At 39.4% G+C, this 19,218-nt stretch overlaps 3 protein-coding genes and 3 non-coding genes across 8 annotated transcripts; 3 read left to right on the forward strand and 3 right to left on the reverse strand.

Moving 5' to 3' along the window:
- Positions 1-3,597: 3,597 nt before the first annotated feature.
- ccdc115 (coiled-coil domain containing 115) lies at positions 3,598-6,718 on the reverse strand. Of its 2 annotated transcripts, none has more exons than XM_038739703.1 (5): positions 6,414-6,718; positions 5,669-5,772; positions 5,445-5,554; positions 5,152-5,343; positions 3,598-4,045 (listed from the first exon to the last, which is right to left on the reverse strand). In XM_038739703.1, exons 1-5 carry the CDS (start codon positions 6,531-6,533, stop codon positions 3,909-3,911), a joined length of 663 nt encoding a protein of 220 aa, XP_038595631.1. In that variant the 5' UTR covers positions 6,534-6,718; the 3' UTR covers positions 3,598-3,908. The 2 variants fall into 2 exon arrangements, with proteins under 2 accessions (XP_038595631.1, XP_038595630.1); XM_038739702.1 differs by having other exon boundaries at positions 3,598-4,048; positions 6,414-6,691.
- Positions 6,719-7,020: 302 nt separating this feature from the next.
- On the reverse strand, positions 7,021-7,092 carry trnae-uuc. The gene has a single exon. It is a non-coding gene; the product is annotated as a tRNA-Glu (tRNA).
- A 662-nt stretch (positions 7,093-7,754) lies between these two features.
- trnah-gug lies at positions 7,755-7,826 on the forward strand. Its single transcript has one exon. It is a non-coding gene; the product is annotated as a tRNA-His (tRNA).
- A 671-nt stretch (positions 7,827-8,497) lies between these two features.
- LOC119919289 (EBP cholestenol delta-isomerase) lies at positions 8,498-10,213 on the forward strand. Of its 2 annotated transcripts, none has more exons than XM_038739700.1 (5): positions 8,498-8,668; positions 8,909-9,221; positions 9,323-9,359; positions 9,455-9,585; positions 9,693-10,213. In XM_038739700.1, the coding sequence occupies exons 2-5, from the start codon at positions 8,909-8,911 to the stop codon at positions 9,911-9,913; spliced, it is 702 nt and encodes a 233-aa protein (XP_038595628.1). In that variant the 5' UTR covers positions 8,498-8,668; the 3' UTR covers positions 9,914-10,213. The 2 variants fall into 2 exon arrangements, with proteins under 2 accessions (XP_038595628.1, XP_038595629.1); XM_038739701.1 differs by having other exon boundaries at positions 8,505-8,668; positions 8,878-9,221.
- A 1,258-nt stretch (positions 10,214-11,471) lies between these two features.
- On the forward strand, positions 11,472-11,544 carry trnaf-gaa. Its single transcript has one exon. It is a non-coding gene; the product is annotated as a tRNA-Phe (tRNA).
- A 109-nt stretch (positions 11,545-11,653) lies between these two features.
- Positions 11,654-15,658, reverse strand: fkbpl (FKBP prolyl isomerase like). The gene is made up of 4 exons (XM_038739699.1): positions 15,601-15,658; positions 14,012-14,179; positions 13,593-13,891; positions 11,654-12,887 (listed from the first exon to the last, which is right to left on the reverse strand). Exons 2-4 carry the CDS (start codon positions 14,175-14,177, stop codon positions 12,222-12,224), a joined length of 1,131 nt encoding a protein of 376 aa, XP_038595627.1. The 5' UTR covers positions 14,178-14,179; positions 15,601-15,658; the 3' UTR covers positions 11,654-12,221.
- Between the last annotated feature and the right edge of the window lie 3,560 nt (positions 15,659-19,218).

Below are 19,218 nucleotides of genomic sequence, written 5' to 3' on the forward strand. Positions count from 1 at the left end.
TCCCAGGCCTCAGTGAAGGGCTCCAGAGTGTCAGTGAGCTCCCTCAGCCGGGCTCTCTCTGAACCACCCAGTGCTAGCTCCCCCGGACCACTCATCTCCTCCAGGAATTCCACTGAGTCCAGCAGCCGCCGAAGCACCTGCACCAAAAATGAAACAAAAGAATAAACATTTTGAAAACTTTGGAAACACACTTGTGTCAGCTGCATTTCTCACTATATATACCTTGCTAAAACAGCTACATAATCAGGCTATGAAATAAATGTTATTAAGGACATATACAGCATAATGTTAACACTGTATTTTAACCACCCTATTAAGGGTTTATAGGCACCACTAGTGTTAATATATTTGTCGTTCTGTGAAACCTCCATAACTGGTGCAACAGGTGACAATTTTATACAACATAACCTAGTTTAATCATAAAATAGGTCTTCATAATATTTGTTGACATACATTGACAACTTAAAAAATATTTGCTTACAAGTACATGACAGTGTGTTATAAATATTGTACTATACTATATACAGACGATACTGTATTGTCTATATACTGCTTATAAATGCTAAATAGAGAGTTTAAAGTGCTACCAGAACTCTATATAGGACTTTGTAATATTGCATACCTTAAGCTGAGCAGCCCAGTCTCTTGCTGCAAGAGGGGTATTTCCTGGACCCCCCAAGATCAACCCAGGACCATCAAACACCTGGTTAAGTTTCTCAGGTGGGACGGCAGAGGTAATGTAGTTGTAGAAACAGGCAGCCTTGGCCAGCGAGGAAGAGAGTTGTGGACAGGAGCGTAACCCCTCACTGACACACTGTTCAAGAGACCGAGAGAAACAGTCCACCCGACAAACACCCAGACTTTGCTCCCACCATGAGTCCTCCCATTCTCCTTCCTCTCCACTGTCAACGTGGCCATTCCTGATCCCTTCCTCCACAGCGTTGCCATTGTCCGCCTCTCCTCCATCATCTTCGTTTTGCCCGTTAGCGAGCGGAGGTGAACCCACGAAACCAGGAAGACAACATGGCTTTGCTGTTATTGCTGATGTTGCCAAGAAAGGGTCAGCAACAACGCGAAAAGCTTTCCCTGACACGCCATGAGAGTGACATACTTCATCAAATTCTGAAAGCACACGATTCCCAGAGCTGCCCCCAGTCAGGGGGAGACACGCCAGGAGAGCTGAATGCATCTGCCAATCAGATGTAAGAAAATGGCAGGTGACACCGAGGTACCTACAGATAGAAAGAAAGACAGAGAAGTGGACTCATCAGTGGGGGAATCAAACCAAGTGAGAATCATGTTGTTTTTGGTTGATTTTACCTCCTTACCCTGAAGTGGCTCCAGCTAAGCCCCTCCAGAGATCCAGGCTGAGACTGAGGGCGTGTGTTGAGGCCAGGGCCTGACGGGTTGCCAGCTGGGCTTGGTAGGCGTAGGCTGGGAGGAGCTGGCTCTGGATGTAGTGCTGGCGCTCAGGAGTGTAACGTGGCTCCAGGAGCTGAAGCAGCTCTCTGAAGCCTTGATTTTCCACTATGGACACTGGCTGCAGATCACGCACAATCATCTTTGCTATGGCCTCGGAGATCAGAACCTATGGTGACAAGAATCAATGTAAATAACCCTTATAATAGCAGACAATTCCACTTCAATGCAACAGTAAACAATGTAACACTTCTAGGATTTCACTAATAGCTGCCAGGTTATTTGCATCTCAAGCGATGATGGACAATAATGCGCACCTGACGTGGGTCGTGTCTGTCAAACTTAGTCACCCCTCCTCCAGAGCCTCCTCCTACTCCTCCCTCAAGAGTTCCCATTCCTCCAACACCTCCTCCTCCTCCTCCAGTACTGATGGGGAGAGTGAAGTGGGTATTCCCTCCATTGGCGGTGAAACTATGCAGAGAAGCAGAGGAGTAACCCTCTCTCTTCATGTCCTTCCTTTTCACAAAGTCATCATACATAGCCTGGTGTTTCCGCTGAATGGGAGAGAGACAGTGTTACTGGTTGACAGGTGGAATATTTATTTCACTGTTTAGGTGTAGCCTAGCCTACATCTCTATGCCACACTGCTTTGTTTTAATAGCCTATCTGTGGGAGAGGATACAGGATGGGAAAATCCTCCCTTTCAGAGAAGCAACAGTTTTACAGTCAGGTGTAGCTACATAAAAAAGATGCTGAAGGGTCAACTGTTTAAGCTGATGAATAAATGTGACTGAGATGCTTCGTCCCTCCATGTTAACAAGGATAGCCTACTTTATTTTGAAATCATTACCTTGAGATGCGTAACGAAGTTGGACGTGACGCTCCGCTTCGCCTGGATTCTGGTCCCACAAGCCTTGCAGTTGGACTCGATTTTGCCATTTTCACCTTCAAACACAATATTAAAGTAATCCAGAATAGACACCTTCGAAACTGACGCCATTGGAGCCCACAGTTCCTCTGCTCCGAAGTGAAAATCAACTTGCGATCAAGGACAATGTGAGTCTGAGGTATCAATCTCACCTCCCCTCTGATCATGAGCGCAGGCCGGCGTGTTTACTTCCCGATCCCTGATCACACATCAAAAAAATGTTGCTGCCAATTGCGCAGACAAAAGAAAATTGTATTCCAAGCAGGAGTTGCGTCGCTTGCACGTCCGAAATCGGCCACAATCAGGCCACACGGGCTGCTGCGGATGTCTGGAAACATCAATATTACTATAGTGAGGCTACATCCGTTGTTTCCGAGCTCACATCAGTCGTTCGGACGCAAGAGGAAGCAGAGCGGTGTGTTTCATGGAGGCACGCAGACAGTGTTATAATTGGACCAGGAAGTACACACAATAAACGGGAGTTTCGTTTCCCGTTTCGACAGTTCCCGGTAATGTTCGGCTGTCCCCAGTCGAGCAGCTTGGATCTGAGGGTGGCGGCGCTCGATCAAATCTTTTCAATCATGATCGTTCCATTATAATAAAAAGTGGAGGCCGTTTTACTCTGATATAATACTTGCAATAACATTCGCACATAAGACTGGATTTCAGTACTGTGAATAGCATTTAAAACAGAGTCTGTTCAGTAAGTAAACAGCAGGTGTTGCCTACTCACATGTAAACATTAAATTTTATTATTTCTCTCTTTTGTAGGCTAATATTAAATTCCTTCGGGGGAAAAAACAGAATACTAACATTACATGAAAGACAATTTGGTGCCACTCTCTAAATAGAGTTAATGATTTAGGTAATTTAATGATGCATTACAAATCAGATATAAGCCATTAACGAGAACGTCTGGGTTGCCAGGTTGCGATAAAATATCCTTACTGAGTGAACCGAATAATAATCCGATTGTATGTAATAAAAAGAAACAGAGAGAAACAAAATTAACAGCAACAAACAAGTAAACATCAACAAAAAAAGTCTGGTTTTAATACTGATCAATATGCAAATCAATGTTTGACAACAGCATTATTAGTTAAACGAATCAACTCTGGTCAGAGGACTTTTGCACAACCTGGCAACCGACAACTTGTTATTATTAATGGCTTATAATTGATCTATAAGTTTTAGTTAATTATTTAGAATGAATACAGTCATTATTAAAAACATAAATGGTTCATAAAGGGTGACTTGTGGGAAAGTGACCATTTATTGAAAATATTTAAACAGGTTCTGTTTACATTTATAAATTAATTTTTAACACTCGACAACACAACTACAAACAGATCCATCTCAAACCGGCCACATACAGCACAAGATCAAACATAATCTATTACCAATTATTCTTCCAGTAGGAACTGGTACATCTGTAATCTCCAGATCATAATCCACCATTAGGATCACTGTTGATTTCAACTGACCCTGAAGCATAATCTACTGACTCCATTCTGTCACTCTCTGTGGCCACGGGCTGTTCTCAGATCATCCCTAGCCTCACTTAGTCTGCCACCTTGTCCAACTGGGCTGCTGTGGCTTTCTCCTGGAGAATGCGTTTGTCTTTCATGCTGTGCTTCAGCTCCCGTCTGGTGTTCAAAACTGCCGTCTGAAGGGTTGCGATCTCAGCTGACAGCTCTACTACTGTTATATGTAGGGGAAAAAAGGAGAGAAGAAACTGGATGAGGAAGTAGGCTACACTAACAACTGTGATACCAGTAGTCAGAGGTTTCATTGTGCACATATGCATAGAAATACCATTTTCACTAATAAAATCACTTAATGTTCTTATTCCCAAACCTAACTATGACACGTCACTCCTGATGAGGCAGTGGTCTCGTGTCATGTCATGTAGATTGTTTTTTTTGTTTTTTTACACTTACAGTAGTTGCTCGTAAATGCTATTCATCTAAATTTAAATTTTGTATGTATTTTGTCACATTCTCCAATTAAATGGCTTAATTCACATCAATTTAGCATTTTTCCCCAATGGAAATATATTTGTGAATCTCTACTTATTTGTGTGGATTCTTTTGAGACTCTTCTACCGTAGAGTTTCACACAAAATCCACAAATACGCGACTCCTTAATTGTCACATAACTCGTGTCTGTAAAACACAATTCACAAAGAAATGCAGAGTGATTTTTATCTGTAAACCTGGATATGGAGCTCTAATTTATAACTCGTATTTCATCATTTTTACATCAACTTAGCATTTTTCAATTTAAATATATTTATGAATCTCCACTTATTTGCGTTCATCCTTCCACGCCGTTTCTGTTGCTAAAAGAGCAAGATCAGGGAAGACTAAGCTTTTCCTATGGTGGTATGGGTGGTGGACAAAACCATTACGTTATGTAGGTTAACGGCAGGCGAATAGCAAATAATCTGCAATAACATCTTAATAATGCATTAGTTTATTTCATTTCAGTGTAATAAATATGCAAAAAAACTAAGAAATCAGGAAAGGGGCAAATACTTTTTCACAGGACTGTATGTATGTATGTATTGGACGCAATGTGTACAAATGTAGAAACACGGGTCTTTTAGTACATTGTGGAAAGAAAGAAAGCAATATCTATCCTTAGCAGTATCTAGTACGTACATATCAAATCAAAATGATGACCTAATCTTGGTTATATCCTAAAATAAGTGCATATTAGCAGAGCAAATGTTTATATAACTGTTTATTGACTGTGTTAAACCAAAACAAAATATAGACTCTTTGGGTATTGCAACATCATACCTTGCTTGAATGACGACTGTGCTTGTTTTAGAGTTTGAGGCACTAGAATCCCAAACCATTTCAGTGGATCTTGCTGAGGATTCTGGTCACTCTTTCTTGCTGGAGTTACTTCAGGAGATTTCTCACTACTTGCTCCTTCACTTGTCTCTTTCTCTACAATGTCCTTTTTTGGTTTGATTCTTCTCCTGACCCCTATTAAACCACATCATTTAATGAATATAAAAATGTATTAGTTTATGCTAAATGTAAACAACAATCCTTTTATAACATCACATGTACTATGGTAGACTCACCTTCTTCTTGAGGTCCAATATCCTCTATTGACTTTGCATTTTTTTCAGCCTCATTACTACACTTTTGAACTATTTCTGTGCAGAAATCCACCTCACCATTGTCCAGTGTTCTGCAACACATAAATCCAAGTCATACCATTGTTTTAATTGACGTTGTTCAATTCCAGTGGACAACAATTTACCTTTGGACCACTTATTTCTGTGAAACATGTCTTTTTACTCACCTAGCATGAACACGGACCAGTGGCTCTATCTCACTTGCATACTGAAGTGCAGAGACGTTTTTGTTTCCCATGGAATATCGAGCCTTGGATATGGAAAACCATCCCTGCAGGACACACAAAATTGTAACTTTACATTACACATAGGTGCTAAAGTCATTGAAAAGGATACAGGATAAAAGACACGCCTTCAAACAAAAAAACATCAGTGTGATGTGTGCATGTACACACATTTCAGGACACACATTTGAAGAACAACTTGGGCAGAGTTCAAGTTAGTTGTTCTAGGGAGAATTCTTTTCTTAGAAAAAGTACTTTTAACATTTAGGTTTGTAATTATCAATTGCTTTTATCATTTATTAATCCGTTGCTTATTTTCTTGATTAGTTGGTTATTCGTTTGTTCTGTAAAAAGTTATAAAATAGTGAAAAATTCCCAGAACCCAAGCTGACATAGTTAACTTTCTTGTTTTGCCTGACCTACAGTACAAAACCCAAACATATTCAGCTTACCAGCATAGAATACTACAAAAAAACAGCACATCGTTACATTTTAGAGACCAAAGTAGAATTTTTTGGCAAACATTTAATTAACCTACACAAACTACCGTTTCTGCTCGATTTCAAAAGGATTACTTATAATCATACATTCATAAACACACACACACACATACAACAGAGATACGTGTTTCACGGTGGTAAGCTAGCTAAAACAAATGTACAGTTAAACTACATGGTTTTCTGTCTACCTGCTCTATGAGAGAGTTGAGAGTGGCTCGTTTCTCCTCCAATAACTCCAGCTGGTCCATGAAACGGAGCAGCTTTTCGTCCAGTAACAGAGAAGATTCCTCCAATTCTGTCACACCCATGTCGACTTTTGTATTAGCTCAAATACTTTCTCATACAGTGTTTAACACAGCCGTCGTTTGTACTAGAAATCAGCTGTTCAACGTTAAAATACACTGCATTGATATAATAGTTCTTGAATGCTTCCGTGTAGCATCATGTGACACATGCGTCACGTGATTAACATCACATGTCCATTATACCCGTTGCAGTTAAACAACGAAAAAGTGTTATATGTATTACAGTTTTGAAGGTTTAACAGGAGAAAATTTGAAGTCATTTCTTAGTATTTTCATGGCAACCAATACTGACAAAGCACGCTGTAGCCGGCTGTAGCCTATATCTGTAAATAACGGTAAATTAAAATCCTGCATGCTTATTGTCGTCACTATTATTATTTTGTTTAGATCTGACATGTAACGATGTTACAAAAGTATGCTCATCAATCATATGCTTTTATAAGAAGTCGGTGTAAAAATACATTAAAATCAACATTAAACAAAAAATTTGTTCCCATACCGGGAGTCGAACCCGGGCCGCCTGGGTGAAAACCAGGAATCCTAACCGCTAGACCATATGGGACACATACATCAATGCACACATACAGCATTTTTAAATGTCTGTGTGCCTGCTGATCCGTGACTGTTACCGCTTTGCGTGTTTTCATATTACTGGGTCCCATCTGAAGTAAACTTCAATTTAACTTAAGTACAAAGTTAAGCTACCATTAAGATACACAGTACAACCCACGATGTAGGCTACAATCGGTTAGTTTAGCTAACATATTTCCGCTGACTGCAGCTTAACAGTTAGCTTATTTTATCTTAGCTAAGGCTAGCTTGCATGAAACGCTGTGAAACTTGACGTTCGCTGATGTAAGGTTAAATGTTACAGGTACAACAACTGTAACTGTTAGAAATTACTTTGACATTAGCCAATTATAATAACGACGTTTCGAAAACAATTAAGCTGTTCTACATATAATAATAAACGATAACTTAATGTTATTAATTAATGTAGCAAACACGTTAACGTCAGCTTGCTAACGAACTAACCTACTAGTATTTGTTGTTGTACATAGATTAACCATAAAATATTCCAGGTCTCTGACGGCAGACTGCTTTTCACTAGACTTGTAGTAATCATAGACTTTATAAGGTAGTAATACGTGACAGATGCCTTCTCACTCCACACAGCTTCATAAAGCCTTCAGTGGAGGTTGGTAGCATAACTCCCAGTAGCTCGCCGTGATCGTATAGTGGTTAGTACTCTGCGTTGTGGCCGCAGCAACCCCGGTTCGAATCCGGGTCACGGCAGGGATAAATCCCTGACACGGCTTGGGAGGAGAACTTTTCCTCTTCTGATAAAGACATCGTTAGTCTGGCGTAAGAAATTAGTTTTATGATGAGGAAATTAACACAACTTTATCAGTGCAGCACCAAGTTAATATTTTCAACAATGTGAAATTTCTGGTGTGTTCATCTATCTGCAGTTATTAGTTTGTTTTCAGGCTGTTTTTAATATCACGTCTTGTTCTTGATTGATATGATTTAGTCTCATTGATCTCCAGAAATCCCAGGGATCTACAGCCGGTTAGAACTGCATATATTTTGAGGTTACATTTAGATGTTGCTCAGAATCAGGTTTATTGCCAGGTACATTTTCACATACAAATTGCACTCATTTCTGCATGGTGCTCTGTAGTCAACATTAATTGCAAACATTAACTGTCAAATGCAATTGTAGTTACGTGATGTCCCGTAGCTAATTCACCCTTCACCAACTGTTCACATTTTTATATATTTGACCATAAAAAGAGGGGGCGGGTTTTTGGAGTAAAACATACAATGTCATTGGTGATAACGTTCATGTTCCGAGATCAAGAACCAATGAACAGACCAGCAGATCGCATGTGCTGCTAGCTCTATGCATGCTGTCGTCTGATTGGTGTCAACAATCACAAGTAAACGCCCCCTACTCCGGTGAGTTCCGGGTTTGAGTTTATCTGCACTGATATGGCATGTAGTTAGACAGCAGTGGACTATTGGAACTCCAAGATATTCATCTTTTTGAATTTATTTAATACTCCTTATTCAAAACAGAAGTTAAACTCTGTGTGACTGGACGCCTATTTTGGTCACAATCCATAACATCACCGGTAAGGACAAAATACACTTTTATTGCTTTTGTCTGCTATTGAGCACCTTGAATAAAACCTTAGCTGTAATAACTTAATTTATAAAATTGTGAGAAATGTAAATAAGTGTGTTGCAATGAAGAAAAATGCAGGGAGCGCTCATTCATCAATTAAACTGACTTATATGTATTATCTTTAATTTCACAATGTTGAAATCAATCCATTTTAAGGACGTAAGACTGTCATCCTTCCTTGAAACAGATGATGGATGCCAAATCAGCAACTGGAGTTCTTCATCCCTACTGGCCACGGGACCTTTTGATTCCCACCTATGTCGCCAATGACCGATCTATGTCTGAAATTCTGGTGTTCCTGTTTTCTGTGTCTGGGGTGTTTCTGCTTGTGACCTGGTTGATCACCGGCCAGAAAGGGGCCACCGGCAGGCTGGGGACATGGAGGCGTCTGGCTGTGTGTTGGTTTGCTGTTTGTGGTTTCATCCATGGCGTCATTGAGGGCTGGTTCTCACTGTATTATGATATTATTCCTGGAGACCAGAGCTTCCTGTCACAGCTGTGTGAGTACAAACAAGACGGGAAAAAAAACATGTTGAGTGTATAAACTGTGCAGTCTGATAGTGCTTTTTCAGTCAATATGTTTTATACTTTTCTCTCACAGGGAAAGAGTACTCCAAAGGAGACAGCCGATATGTAATGTGAGTTTATCTTTGCACTATGTTGAACTTTGGCATAAACAATAAGGAACAAAGTTGTAACAAAATGTACCCTGCATGTTTCTTTTTTCATCTAGAGCGGATAACTTCACTGTCTGTATGGAGACTGTGACTGCATGGTTATGGGGACCTTTTAGCTTTTGGGCTGTGTTTGCCTTCTTAACTAACAGGCCCTATAGATTTGTTCTGCAACTCATCATTTCATTAGGTAAGAGGGTCTACAAAATCTGCCACTTCACAAGTTCTCAGATTCTAATCTAGTTCGTCATATTATGTAGGCTACATGAAGGGTCTCTCTACATAATCTGATTCCAGGTCAGCTGTATGGAGCGGTGCTGTACTTCTTCACAGAGCACAGAGATGGTTATGCTCACAGTGAGTTGGGACACCCAATCTACTTCTGGTTCTACTTTGTGTTCATGAATGTGCTGTGGATCGTCATACCACTGGTGCTCATTGTGGATGCATGGAGACAGCTGTCAGCGGCCCAGACACACACCGACAACACAAAGTCACACAAGTCTAAGAGGAACTGACAACTGGAAAATGGAAAGAAAAAAAGGACTGTAGGACAATTACTACAGGAGATTTAAGGGAAACGACAACTGGGGGGAGCCTACACTTTGTGTTGCAGAAAAACACTATCCTCAAAGAAGAGTCAAAAGAAATGACTAATTGTTTGGAGTTGGACATGCCTTGTCTAAGGTTGTACCTGTCACACCGTGTGCCTTTTTAAATTTAAATACCCAGTAACTGTCAGCAAAGTAAAAGTTTTATTTTAAAGATCAACTTGTTTGTTGTGCATATGACAATAAAGCTTTGTCTTTTGTTCTGGCTTTGTGATGCCCTGTTTTCTCAATACCATCTTCATTTTGTTTATATTTTGCAAAGATTCAAGAATAGACTGCCTTAGGTGTTAAGTGCCTCTTTCTTGTGGAACCATAGGGTGCAGAACCAACATGCAAATATTTGGTTGAAGTAGGGCTGGGCAATATAACAATAATGATAATTATCGCAATATATTTTTCCTCAATAACAACATAACAAATGTTCAGTGTGTCGTCAATAAATGTTTGATTTCAGTCACTTGAATCCCACACGAAGTAGCACTTAATTTTTCTATTAAGATGTTTATTTTGTTGAGGAAAAAGGACTCAAAAATTCATCCAATTCAGATTTTATCTTCATTTTTTGGATGTTCTACCTTGTTAAGTGATCCACTGTTTGGCAAGTGTTTGTCATGTCCTGCCCAAAAAGAATAATTTAAAACCACTGGTTAGCTGGTTTCTTCAAAAAGCAAAAATCAGCCCTTAAACCTAAAGGAAATAATGATTGGACATTTATCGTGATAATTATCAATATCAAATGGTACGACATTTTTAACGTGATAAAATCTTTGGCAATATCGCCCAGCTCTAGTTTCAAGTAGTTGCTTTTGTTGCTTAGTCCTACATGATAAAAACTAACCTGTTATGAAATCCAATCACTTGAGTATGTTTACTGTAGGCATACTAAAAGATCCGTTACCACTGGTTATTTTCTCCAGCGATTGGTCAGCGATATATATGTTGGAATATATGGTATTCCACGTATTTTACATTTTTAACGTGTTTATCATCTCATAACCCTTAAGATGGTAAATGGACTGCATAAATAATGAGGTTTTTTCTACCTTATGGGACTTTTTTTTTTTAATACAGTCTATGTATGGGACACGGCGCTTTACAATGTTGCCTCTTATTCATTCATCCGCTTATCACACACATAAATGGCGGCGCAGCTGCTATGCAGGGCGCTGGCCTGGGGGATACAACGTTGTAATTATTTACTTTTCAAATCGACCACCGATAAAGACGCAAATACACTAGTACATTAACAATGGGTGTAACCGTTCAGACTGTGAAAACGTAGTAATGTCACGTTTGAGACTTTATGAACTAGATAAGCTCCACGGCTTTTCGTCCTTGTTACCACCATAGCCTGAAGACATATTACCGCGTTGTCTCTGTGGGAATGTTTTCGCAAATAAAATTATTGTAACGTGAATGATCCTTTTCAGAGTACTTAAAAGCTGATATGTTACGTTATTAACACGCCGAAATAGCTCAGTTGGGAGAGCGTTAGACTGAAGATCTAAAGGTCCCTGGTTCGATCCCGGGTTTCGGCATTTTGCATCTACAAAGTAGATTTTTATTTGGAATATGGATTAATCTAAATCTGTGTGTGTCTGTGTGTTTGTGCGTGCTCAAAACAGTCTATATCCTGAATAGTGCTAATAATGCTTAGGTGAGTTTTATTGATGCTGAATGGTGAATTATGGGTCAAAGCTGTAGTGCATGCTTGTCAAAAAAAGTGTACCACCCAGGATTTAGAAAACGATTTTGTATCTTGCTACACCTTACTATGGATTTGCCTCCCAAACACACACACAAAGTTTACTCTCTACAGCGGGCCATTGTGCCCGTACCACCTTCTCACATACAGTCTATGCGTACCACCGACTGTATGCACGTGGCCGGTAAAGTCTGACACCTTGTGACCGACTGTAAGAACTGCAATATTTGTAACGTTTTGGGCTTATTAAAATAAATACAACCACGATGTCACGCCCTCCTCACTTCTACATCAATTGCGCCAAAATAAGTTTTTGACACGTGTTTTTTACTTTTAAGTTACATTCAAGGTATCTCACACACAAGCTGCACAGAGTTGCAGCATGGGGGGGTGGGTTACTTCTGAGCTCAGGCAGTGGCTGTAGACGCTCTTCCATTTACTGGTGATTCACGAGAAGAAACATACAATTTTACAGACAACATCTGGCAATAAAATAATCATATTTGAACTTCAGCTGAACATTTTGCTGAGTCTAAGTCCCAACTGAGCCTTTGTCTCTTTTTCTCTACTTGCTATGTTTTTAAGTGCCTTCAACGCAGCAGGCGATTCTGGCTGCAGCTTCAGTAGTTTCCTAAATGCCTCCTTGGCCTCCTCCAGCTCATTCACCATCTGGCAGGCTTGGCCCAGCCGGTACCAGGCTTTAGCCCCACCTGGTTCCAGCTGAGTAGCTTTACCCGCACTGGCCTTAGCCTTCTCTGGCTGGTTCAGTTTAAGCTGGCACAGGGACAGGTTTGAGTGGAGCTCTGCTTTGATGGTTTTGAATTCACTAGCTGAAGGAAGGTGCTGTGTTTCATCAACTGTGTCTCTCTGTTCCTCCGCTCCCTGCTCTTGTCCTTTTCTCTCCACCTCTCTTACATGGCCATAGAGTGTGATGAGAAGTTTGAGGGCCCGACTGTAGCTGTCCGCTGCTCCCCACACATCCCCGCTCCTGAATCTCACTCCACCCCTCTCTTTGTGCGACTTCACCCACTCCCACTTTTCGGCAGGAGACATCTCCCAGGATTCCTTGCCGGGTGTGAAAGCTTTGAGTTCAACTGTCGCACGTAAAGGCAGGCTTTCCTCAGCAGGATGGGGAACGGAGACATCTGGACCATTTGTCACCGGAGAAATCAGTATCTGAGAAGCAAAACATAAAGATTAGACTGGCTGCATACTTTCTCATGCTTGAAAAAATAAAGACTAAAAGAAAATATTATTAGTAACTTGTAAGCTTGCAATCCAACGATTATGTGTTTTTCATTTTGAGTTCACCCTTCTTTCCTCACAAGCTTTATTTTCTGCTATGGAAACTAAATTGTCTCCAGTGACCTTGGACAAAACAGTTTACCAAAACAAAATAGCTTACTGAAAATGTTGAGTGGATGCAAGAAATGTGGGTGACAGTTACACTGTCAAAGGTATTCAGAGAACCTTTGACAGTGTAACAGAGTACCTTTTGTATCACACTTTTTTCATCACAGTTTCAGGTGTTGAGGCGACATGACAGCATCATCTTGAACGACCATGTCATAAAAAAAAATCTACTTTTAGTCCACCCAACTTTCTAGATTATACACCACAAATACTATTCAGAGAGAAAAACATCTATTACCAGTAGCCCTAAGCTTTCAATCCATGACAGGATATTGCAAATATCTGATACCCTGCAAATACCCTGTCCTCTTCACATATATAAAACAAAAAAAACATGATTGATTTAGTCTGTTTGTACTTAGTTTGCATAGAATCTTATATATATATCTTTAGTACATTGTTATTGTGCCACTAGGAGTTGACAAATGATTAAGATTATTTATTGATCAGTCCTAACTTCATTCTTACCTCACATTTCTCTCCTGCTCTCATCCCCTCCACGCATGCTTCTGTGATATCGCACTGACCCTCCCCTAGCCTCAGTGTTGTCCAGTCACCCAGTGGGACCTGCAGCACGGAGTCCTGACACCTCGGGAAGGCCGTGGCCACTGCTTGTGTAACCTCAGTGAGTGACTGGTCAGGTTGGGCTGACAGCTTCTCGTTTCCCTTTTCTGATACTAAACTCTCTGCTCTATCCATGTCAGCTCTGAGCCACACTCGTACTCGACACATGGAACCCAACCTTGGACAGTACCTGGATGAACGCGCTAGAAGAGACAAAGCCGTCATGTGAGCCAGATTGTTATACACATTTCTATTCTAAAACAACATGGACTGAAAATTGATCATTTATACTGAAGAAGAGAAGTTACAAGAAAGCATCATACATGCGTCATTTCCAGAATTAGGAACAGTCTGTTGACTCCCCTCACACGTTCGCCTTTGCTGGACTTCCCAGAGGCCTCTGGGACACACCGACACCCAGGAGGAGACATTCACAGCATCGTGATCACCATTGTGATGCAGTGTTTCTAAATGGTGACCAGGATCCATCCCTGGGTTCGTAAAAATATTAAGACATAAATAAAAGATGATTATGTCTTCTGTTCAGACATCCATTTGAATGCACATGATGATTAAAGTTTTTTGAGTCATGTGAAAGCAATCACAAACACTACAGCAGCAAACAAGCCTACTGTCCCATCCAGGGAGTGTTTCATGAGACACCGCACAAACTTATTTTGTGTTTGGGACTAATGGCATCATCTCCTTTGGGATAATGAGAGGTACCTCTCGGCTCATACCGTGCATTCACCATGTAGTGCTTCATATTTAGTGTGTAGCGGTCAACATGGTTAAAAGTAGTGTTTCTCTCTTTTCTTTCCCTTTTTCAATTTATTTGTATAATATGTGGTGAAACGTGTTACAATAACTACGCTTATGTAATTATGCATGTCAACAAGTACGAATGTGTAACATGTTTAATAACGATCGGAATCAGCTTTATTTGCCGGGTATGTGTACACATACAAGGAATTTGACTCTGGATCGTACATTGCACAGACTAAAGAATACAGAACACATATACACACTATAAACCAAAATAAAAATAATGTAGACAGATCGAGACAACAGTGCAACAAGCAGAGTGCAAAGGATGCAGGAGTAAATTATTATTATCATTATTAATATTATGTATGAGGTGGATGTGATATACACACATACATGCATACATGTAAACAGTGCCACGGAGCATAGGGCAAAGGATGCTGGAATAAATTAGTATTGGGTGCAGGTGTTGAGTACTTGAGGTAGGTGGATATGACATATATACAGTATATACAATATGACAATATAATAGTATGAACAGCACTGAAATATAGAATGACGAATAAATAATAAGTAGTAACCAGTAGACAGGTGGCTGATTAGAGACAGGAAGACAATACCAATTTCTAAATTACAAAGAAATGTTTCTCAGTATGACAGCTTAGTTCCAAGTTCCAAGAATACTAAGAGATTCACAATCACTATTTTAAACGTAGCATGAGGGATCGACGTTCGCTGACGTTAATCAAAGTCTGTTTCATGTAGCTACTGTAAGATTCCCAAGCTAACCTTAGTTATTATTTTATGAGAATATTTCGACAAGCCACAGAAAGTTAAGCAACGTTACAGTAAACAATGAGTTGGGAGGTCTCTTGTTTAAGCGTGACCGTTGCTGCAAAGTATATGTATAATATATTTTACCGAGCGCATTAACGCAACATTACCTTACCTAACGTTAGCCTGATAAAACCGATCAGGCAGCTATAATAGGCAGCTAGCTGTAATCCAAAGCAACTGGATTTCATTATTCTGCTCAGCTACAGTTAAGTGATCGTCGCTAAAATGTATACATCTTACCTAATGTACTAGCTATCCTATCAATCAGAAACTAATAAAGTCTTAGATGGTCAGAATGTAAACACGCTACCTTTCGCCTTTCTCGTCTTCTTCTTCGCCTTGCTCCTGTTCTTCTCTGTGTATAATGGCGGCTGCGAAGCCAGCTCGTAGGTGCATTACTGCCGCCGGCTGTACCGGAGTATAAATTATTTTATGCTGGATTTAGTTTTTTCCTGTCAATGTTTTATGCATAGAACAGCCTCACTCATGTAATTTAATTCGTCGCACAAACAGACAAAGACAACGATGAAATGGCAGATAATAATAACACACGCAAAAAAATCTGATTTTTATTTGGAATATGGATTAATCTAAATCTTTGTGTGTGTGTATTTGTGTGTGTGTGTGTGTGTGTGTGTGTGTGTGTGTGTGTGTGTGTGTTTGTGTGTGCTCAAAACAGTCTATATCCTCAATAGTGCTAATAATGCTTAGGTGAGTTTTATTGATGCTGAATGGTGAATTATGGGTCAAAGCTTTAGTGCATGCTTGTCAAAAAAAGTGTACCACCCAGGATTCAGAAAACGATTTTGTATCTTGCTACACCTTACTAGAGATTTGCCTCCCAAACACACGCACACAGTTTACTCTCTGTGTATTGACCTTTGACTTGTACCACTCGCGTTTAAGGCCAGTGTGTTAATCTGCCCTGTCCGTATGAGTTAGTGCTCTAGCTTTTGAACACTAGAAACCATTAGGTTTATCAGAGGAATACCACGCCAGGCAGCCAGTGTGGGTTTCACACTGTGACAGGGAGACAAACAGAGACAGATACAGAAAGGAAGAAGGTAATCCGAGATGCAATCTGACCTCTTATATGGGGCCTGTTTGACCCTTGATGAGTATGACACAAGGTAATAAACTTGCTACAGTAATGAGATTGCATCCATTGATGGCGAGAGCTTCACCTCTGTAATACTAAAACATAAATGGTGTTTTAGTAGGCTAGGACACATTTGTCTAAGATTTACAATTTTACAATTTTGCTAATTTCAAGTTGAGTCCAAGATTGTCTTTACATTGTGAAAAAATGAATTAAAGGAATAACTATTATGTCTGTAGAATGCCTGACAGAAAGGAAGTACAGTATTGCAGATTTATCGGCATCAGTGTAGCCCAAGACATTGCAGTAGCCTTCATAAATGCCAAACTTTATTACCTTAACCTTATTATTATTATTTAAGTGTTAATTTCGAATAGCGAATTTAGCTTAACTGGCTATAGCCTAAAGCAAGAAGGGAATTTCACTGGATAAAGTTTATTTTCAAATGTGTTTACTTTAACTGTCCTCCATACTTGAAACAATTTTTAGTTTCTTGTAGAGTTCCATATCCACAGATGCAATATCCCTTTTTAATTGTACCTTGAACTTTTACTGTAGCTGGAAGGAAATCATTTCAATATAAAGCACTATGTGATTGGAATAGTCTTAATCCTACCCTAAGATCTATCAGCACTTTTCGCTGCTTCTTGTCATCTTTAGATCTGTCTCTTGAAACAGGATGTTCATGTTATTAATGCTATCAGGTATAACTATGTTGGTTTGTTAAGACTTACACTCGGAGTAATTAATAATGTGATTTTGTTTTGGGGTTGAATGTTAGTTGATTTTCAATTGATATAATTTAAGCTATAGGATTGTTTAACTTTTTATTTTTCCTTGCATTAACTGATGGTGTTGGGTGTGGGTGAGAGTGGGAGTGTGTGTTATCTGTAAATGTGTAATATATGTAGTTTTGTGATGTTCTGTTTTGTATTTGTTCATTATGTATTTGTGTTATAGGACCCCCCTTGAAAATGAGATGCTGCATTTCAAGGGGCTATCCTTCAATAAATGCAATATGTAATACAGAAAAATCTGACCAAGAGGAAAAAAACAGGAACACATATGAAGAAAGAACAAATCTCAGCAACTCAAAAAAGTGAAATAACAACAACAACAACAATAACGAAACTGAAAACAAACCCTAACCTCAGTGATTGGTCACCCCTTCTTCCTGCCTGTAACCGTGAAAACTACATCCATATAGGCCGACATAATTTTAAACTGATTTATGTTTAGACATGGCTTTTGTTCCACACTGAGACTGTTCTATAGTTTTACTCCAGAGATTGAGCTTGAGATAATAAAGAGTGTCTCTGTGAGTTAAAAAAAAAAAAATGAGTTGTGAGTTGGAAATATATGGGCTATACATCCGTTTGTCCTTAAAAAAAACTAATTTGTGACCACCACATTGGTATTATTCAGGATGTCAATTGTATGTCCTGTTTTTCTATTCAATGTCAGTAGGTGGCAGTATTTAGCTTTGATCTAAAGTTGCCGTTCTGGCTCACAAAGCAAACTGTTGCTGAAAGGGAAAGACATGCTACATTCACACACTTCTGTTTACACCTTTTTTCCAGGTTAGTGTGGATGCATAGCTTCTCAAAAACAGAATGAAAAAAAACTTGAATAGTTTTATATTTAATAGTAATGAGAGTATAATGATGTTTTATGGTCACAGCTTGCCAGATGGAAGCAGTAAATCGCCTGTTTCATGTAACCGAAGGTGCAGTCTATGTAGCTTGGTCACAGTAAAATAATTTAAAAGTCATTCTAAGGGATCCTTATTAAGATAGTTCTGTCTCAATATGGACATATATATTTATGTTGTTTGCTTAAAAAAAAATGTTTTTCTTCAAATATTGATCACAGTCATCATTATTGTCATCAAGGTCACCTCACAGTAAAGAGGGGCTCTTTTTAGAGACACCACCAAGAACAACTAGGTAAAGAGAAAGAAAGCTGCAGCTGCGAACAACGTGAAATGTGAAGAGATATGAGTTCCCTACAGTGAGTGAATGATGCAGCCACTCACATAAACAAACAGATGCACAGAGATGGTGAAAACAGGACCCACAAACAAAAACATTTGACAGAGTAAGAACCAGTAGTTGTGTGATTGTAAGGCTGACTAATGCTATTTATAGCTCCCTAACCCACCCTGAGACATAATCAGAAAAAGCTGCTTCTTCTTCTTGTGGATTACATGTTACACTGCCATATACTGTATATACCGTATGTGTGCATTACAAGCCTGACTTTTTAGTAGGGGTCTCTCTCTTCCCAGCAATACACATACATAACATTACTTAGACAGGTACAGTACATATAGCGTGATGTGGTCAGTATCACTGGTTGGGTGATGTAACCTGGTTTCAGTTATTTTGCAGTGTGAGATTTTTGAAATGTAAATTAACTCTAGCAGCTTTGCAGCATGTGCATCATAATACTTGTAGCAAACAGTTACTCCCAAATGTACTGTGCTCACATGCACTCAGCCAGAGCCAAATATGGACCAAAAAGAAGAGGAGAAATATGTTTTATCTGGATTGAATAAGCGAGAATATAAGAGGCTAGTGCTCAACTGTGTGCTTTATTGCTCTGTAATAAATTTCATATGTAGAGGTAATACTGCTGATAAAACATTTTTGAGCACTTGATATTTTAATATATGTGAGAAATGGAGTAATAGAGTGAAGTAAAAAAACAAACTTTGGATTATTTTGTTGTTTGTTGATGGAAATTAATCTTGGTCAGTGTGGATTGTGTATTTGTGTATTTAAATAAGAGCAAAGATAAACACAATCTAAATATGTGTGTTATCTAAGG

This window comes from Micropterus salmoides, unplaced genomic scaffold (assembly GCF_014851395.1).
Source record: "Micropterus salmoides isolate LMB-PRFRI ecotype aquatic unplaced genomic scaffold, ASM1485139v1 Ms_hic_scaffold_2651, whole genome shotgun sequence".
Taxonomy (NCBI): Eukaryota; Metazoa; Chordata; class Actinopteri; order Centrarchiformes; family Centrarchidae; genus Micropterus; species Micropterus salmoides.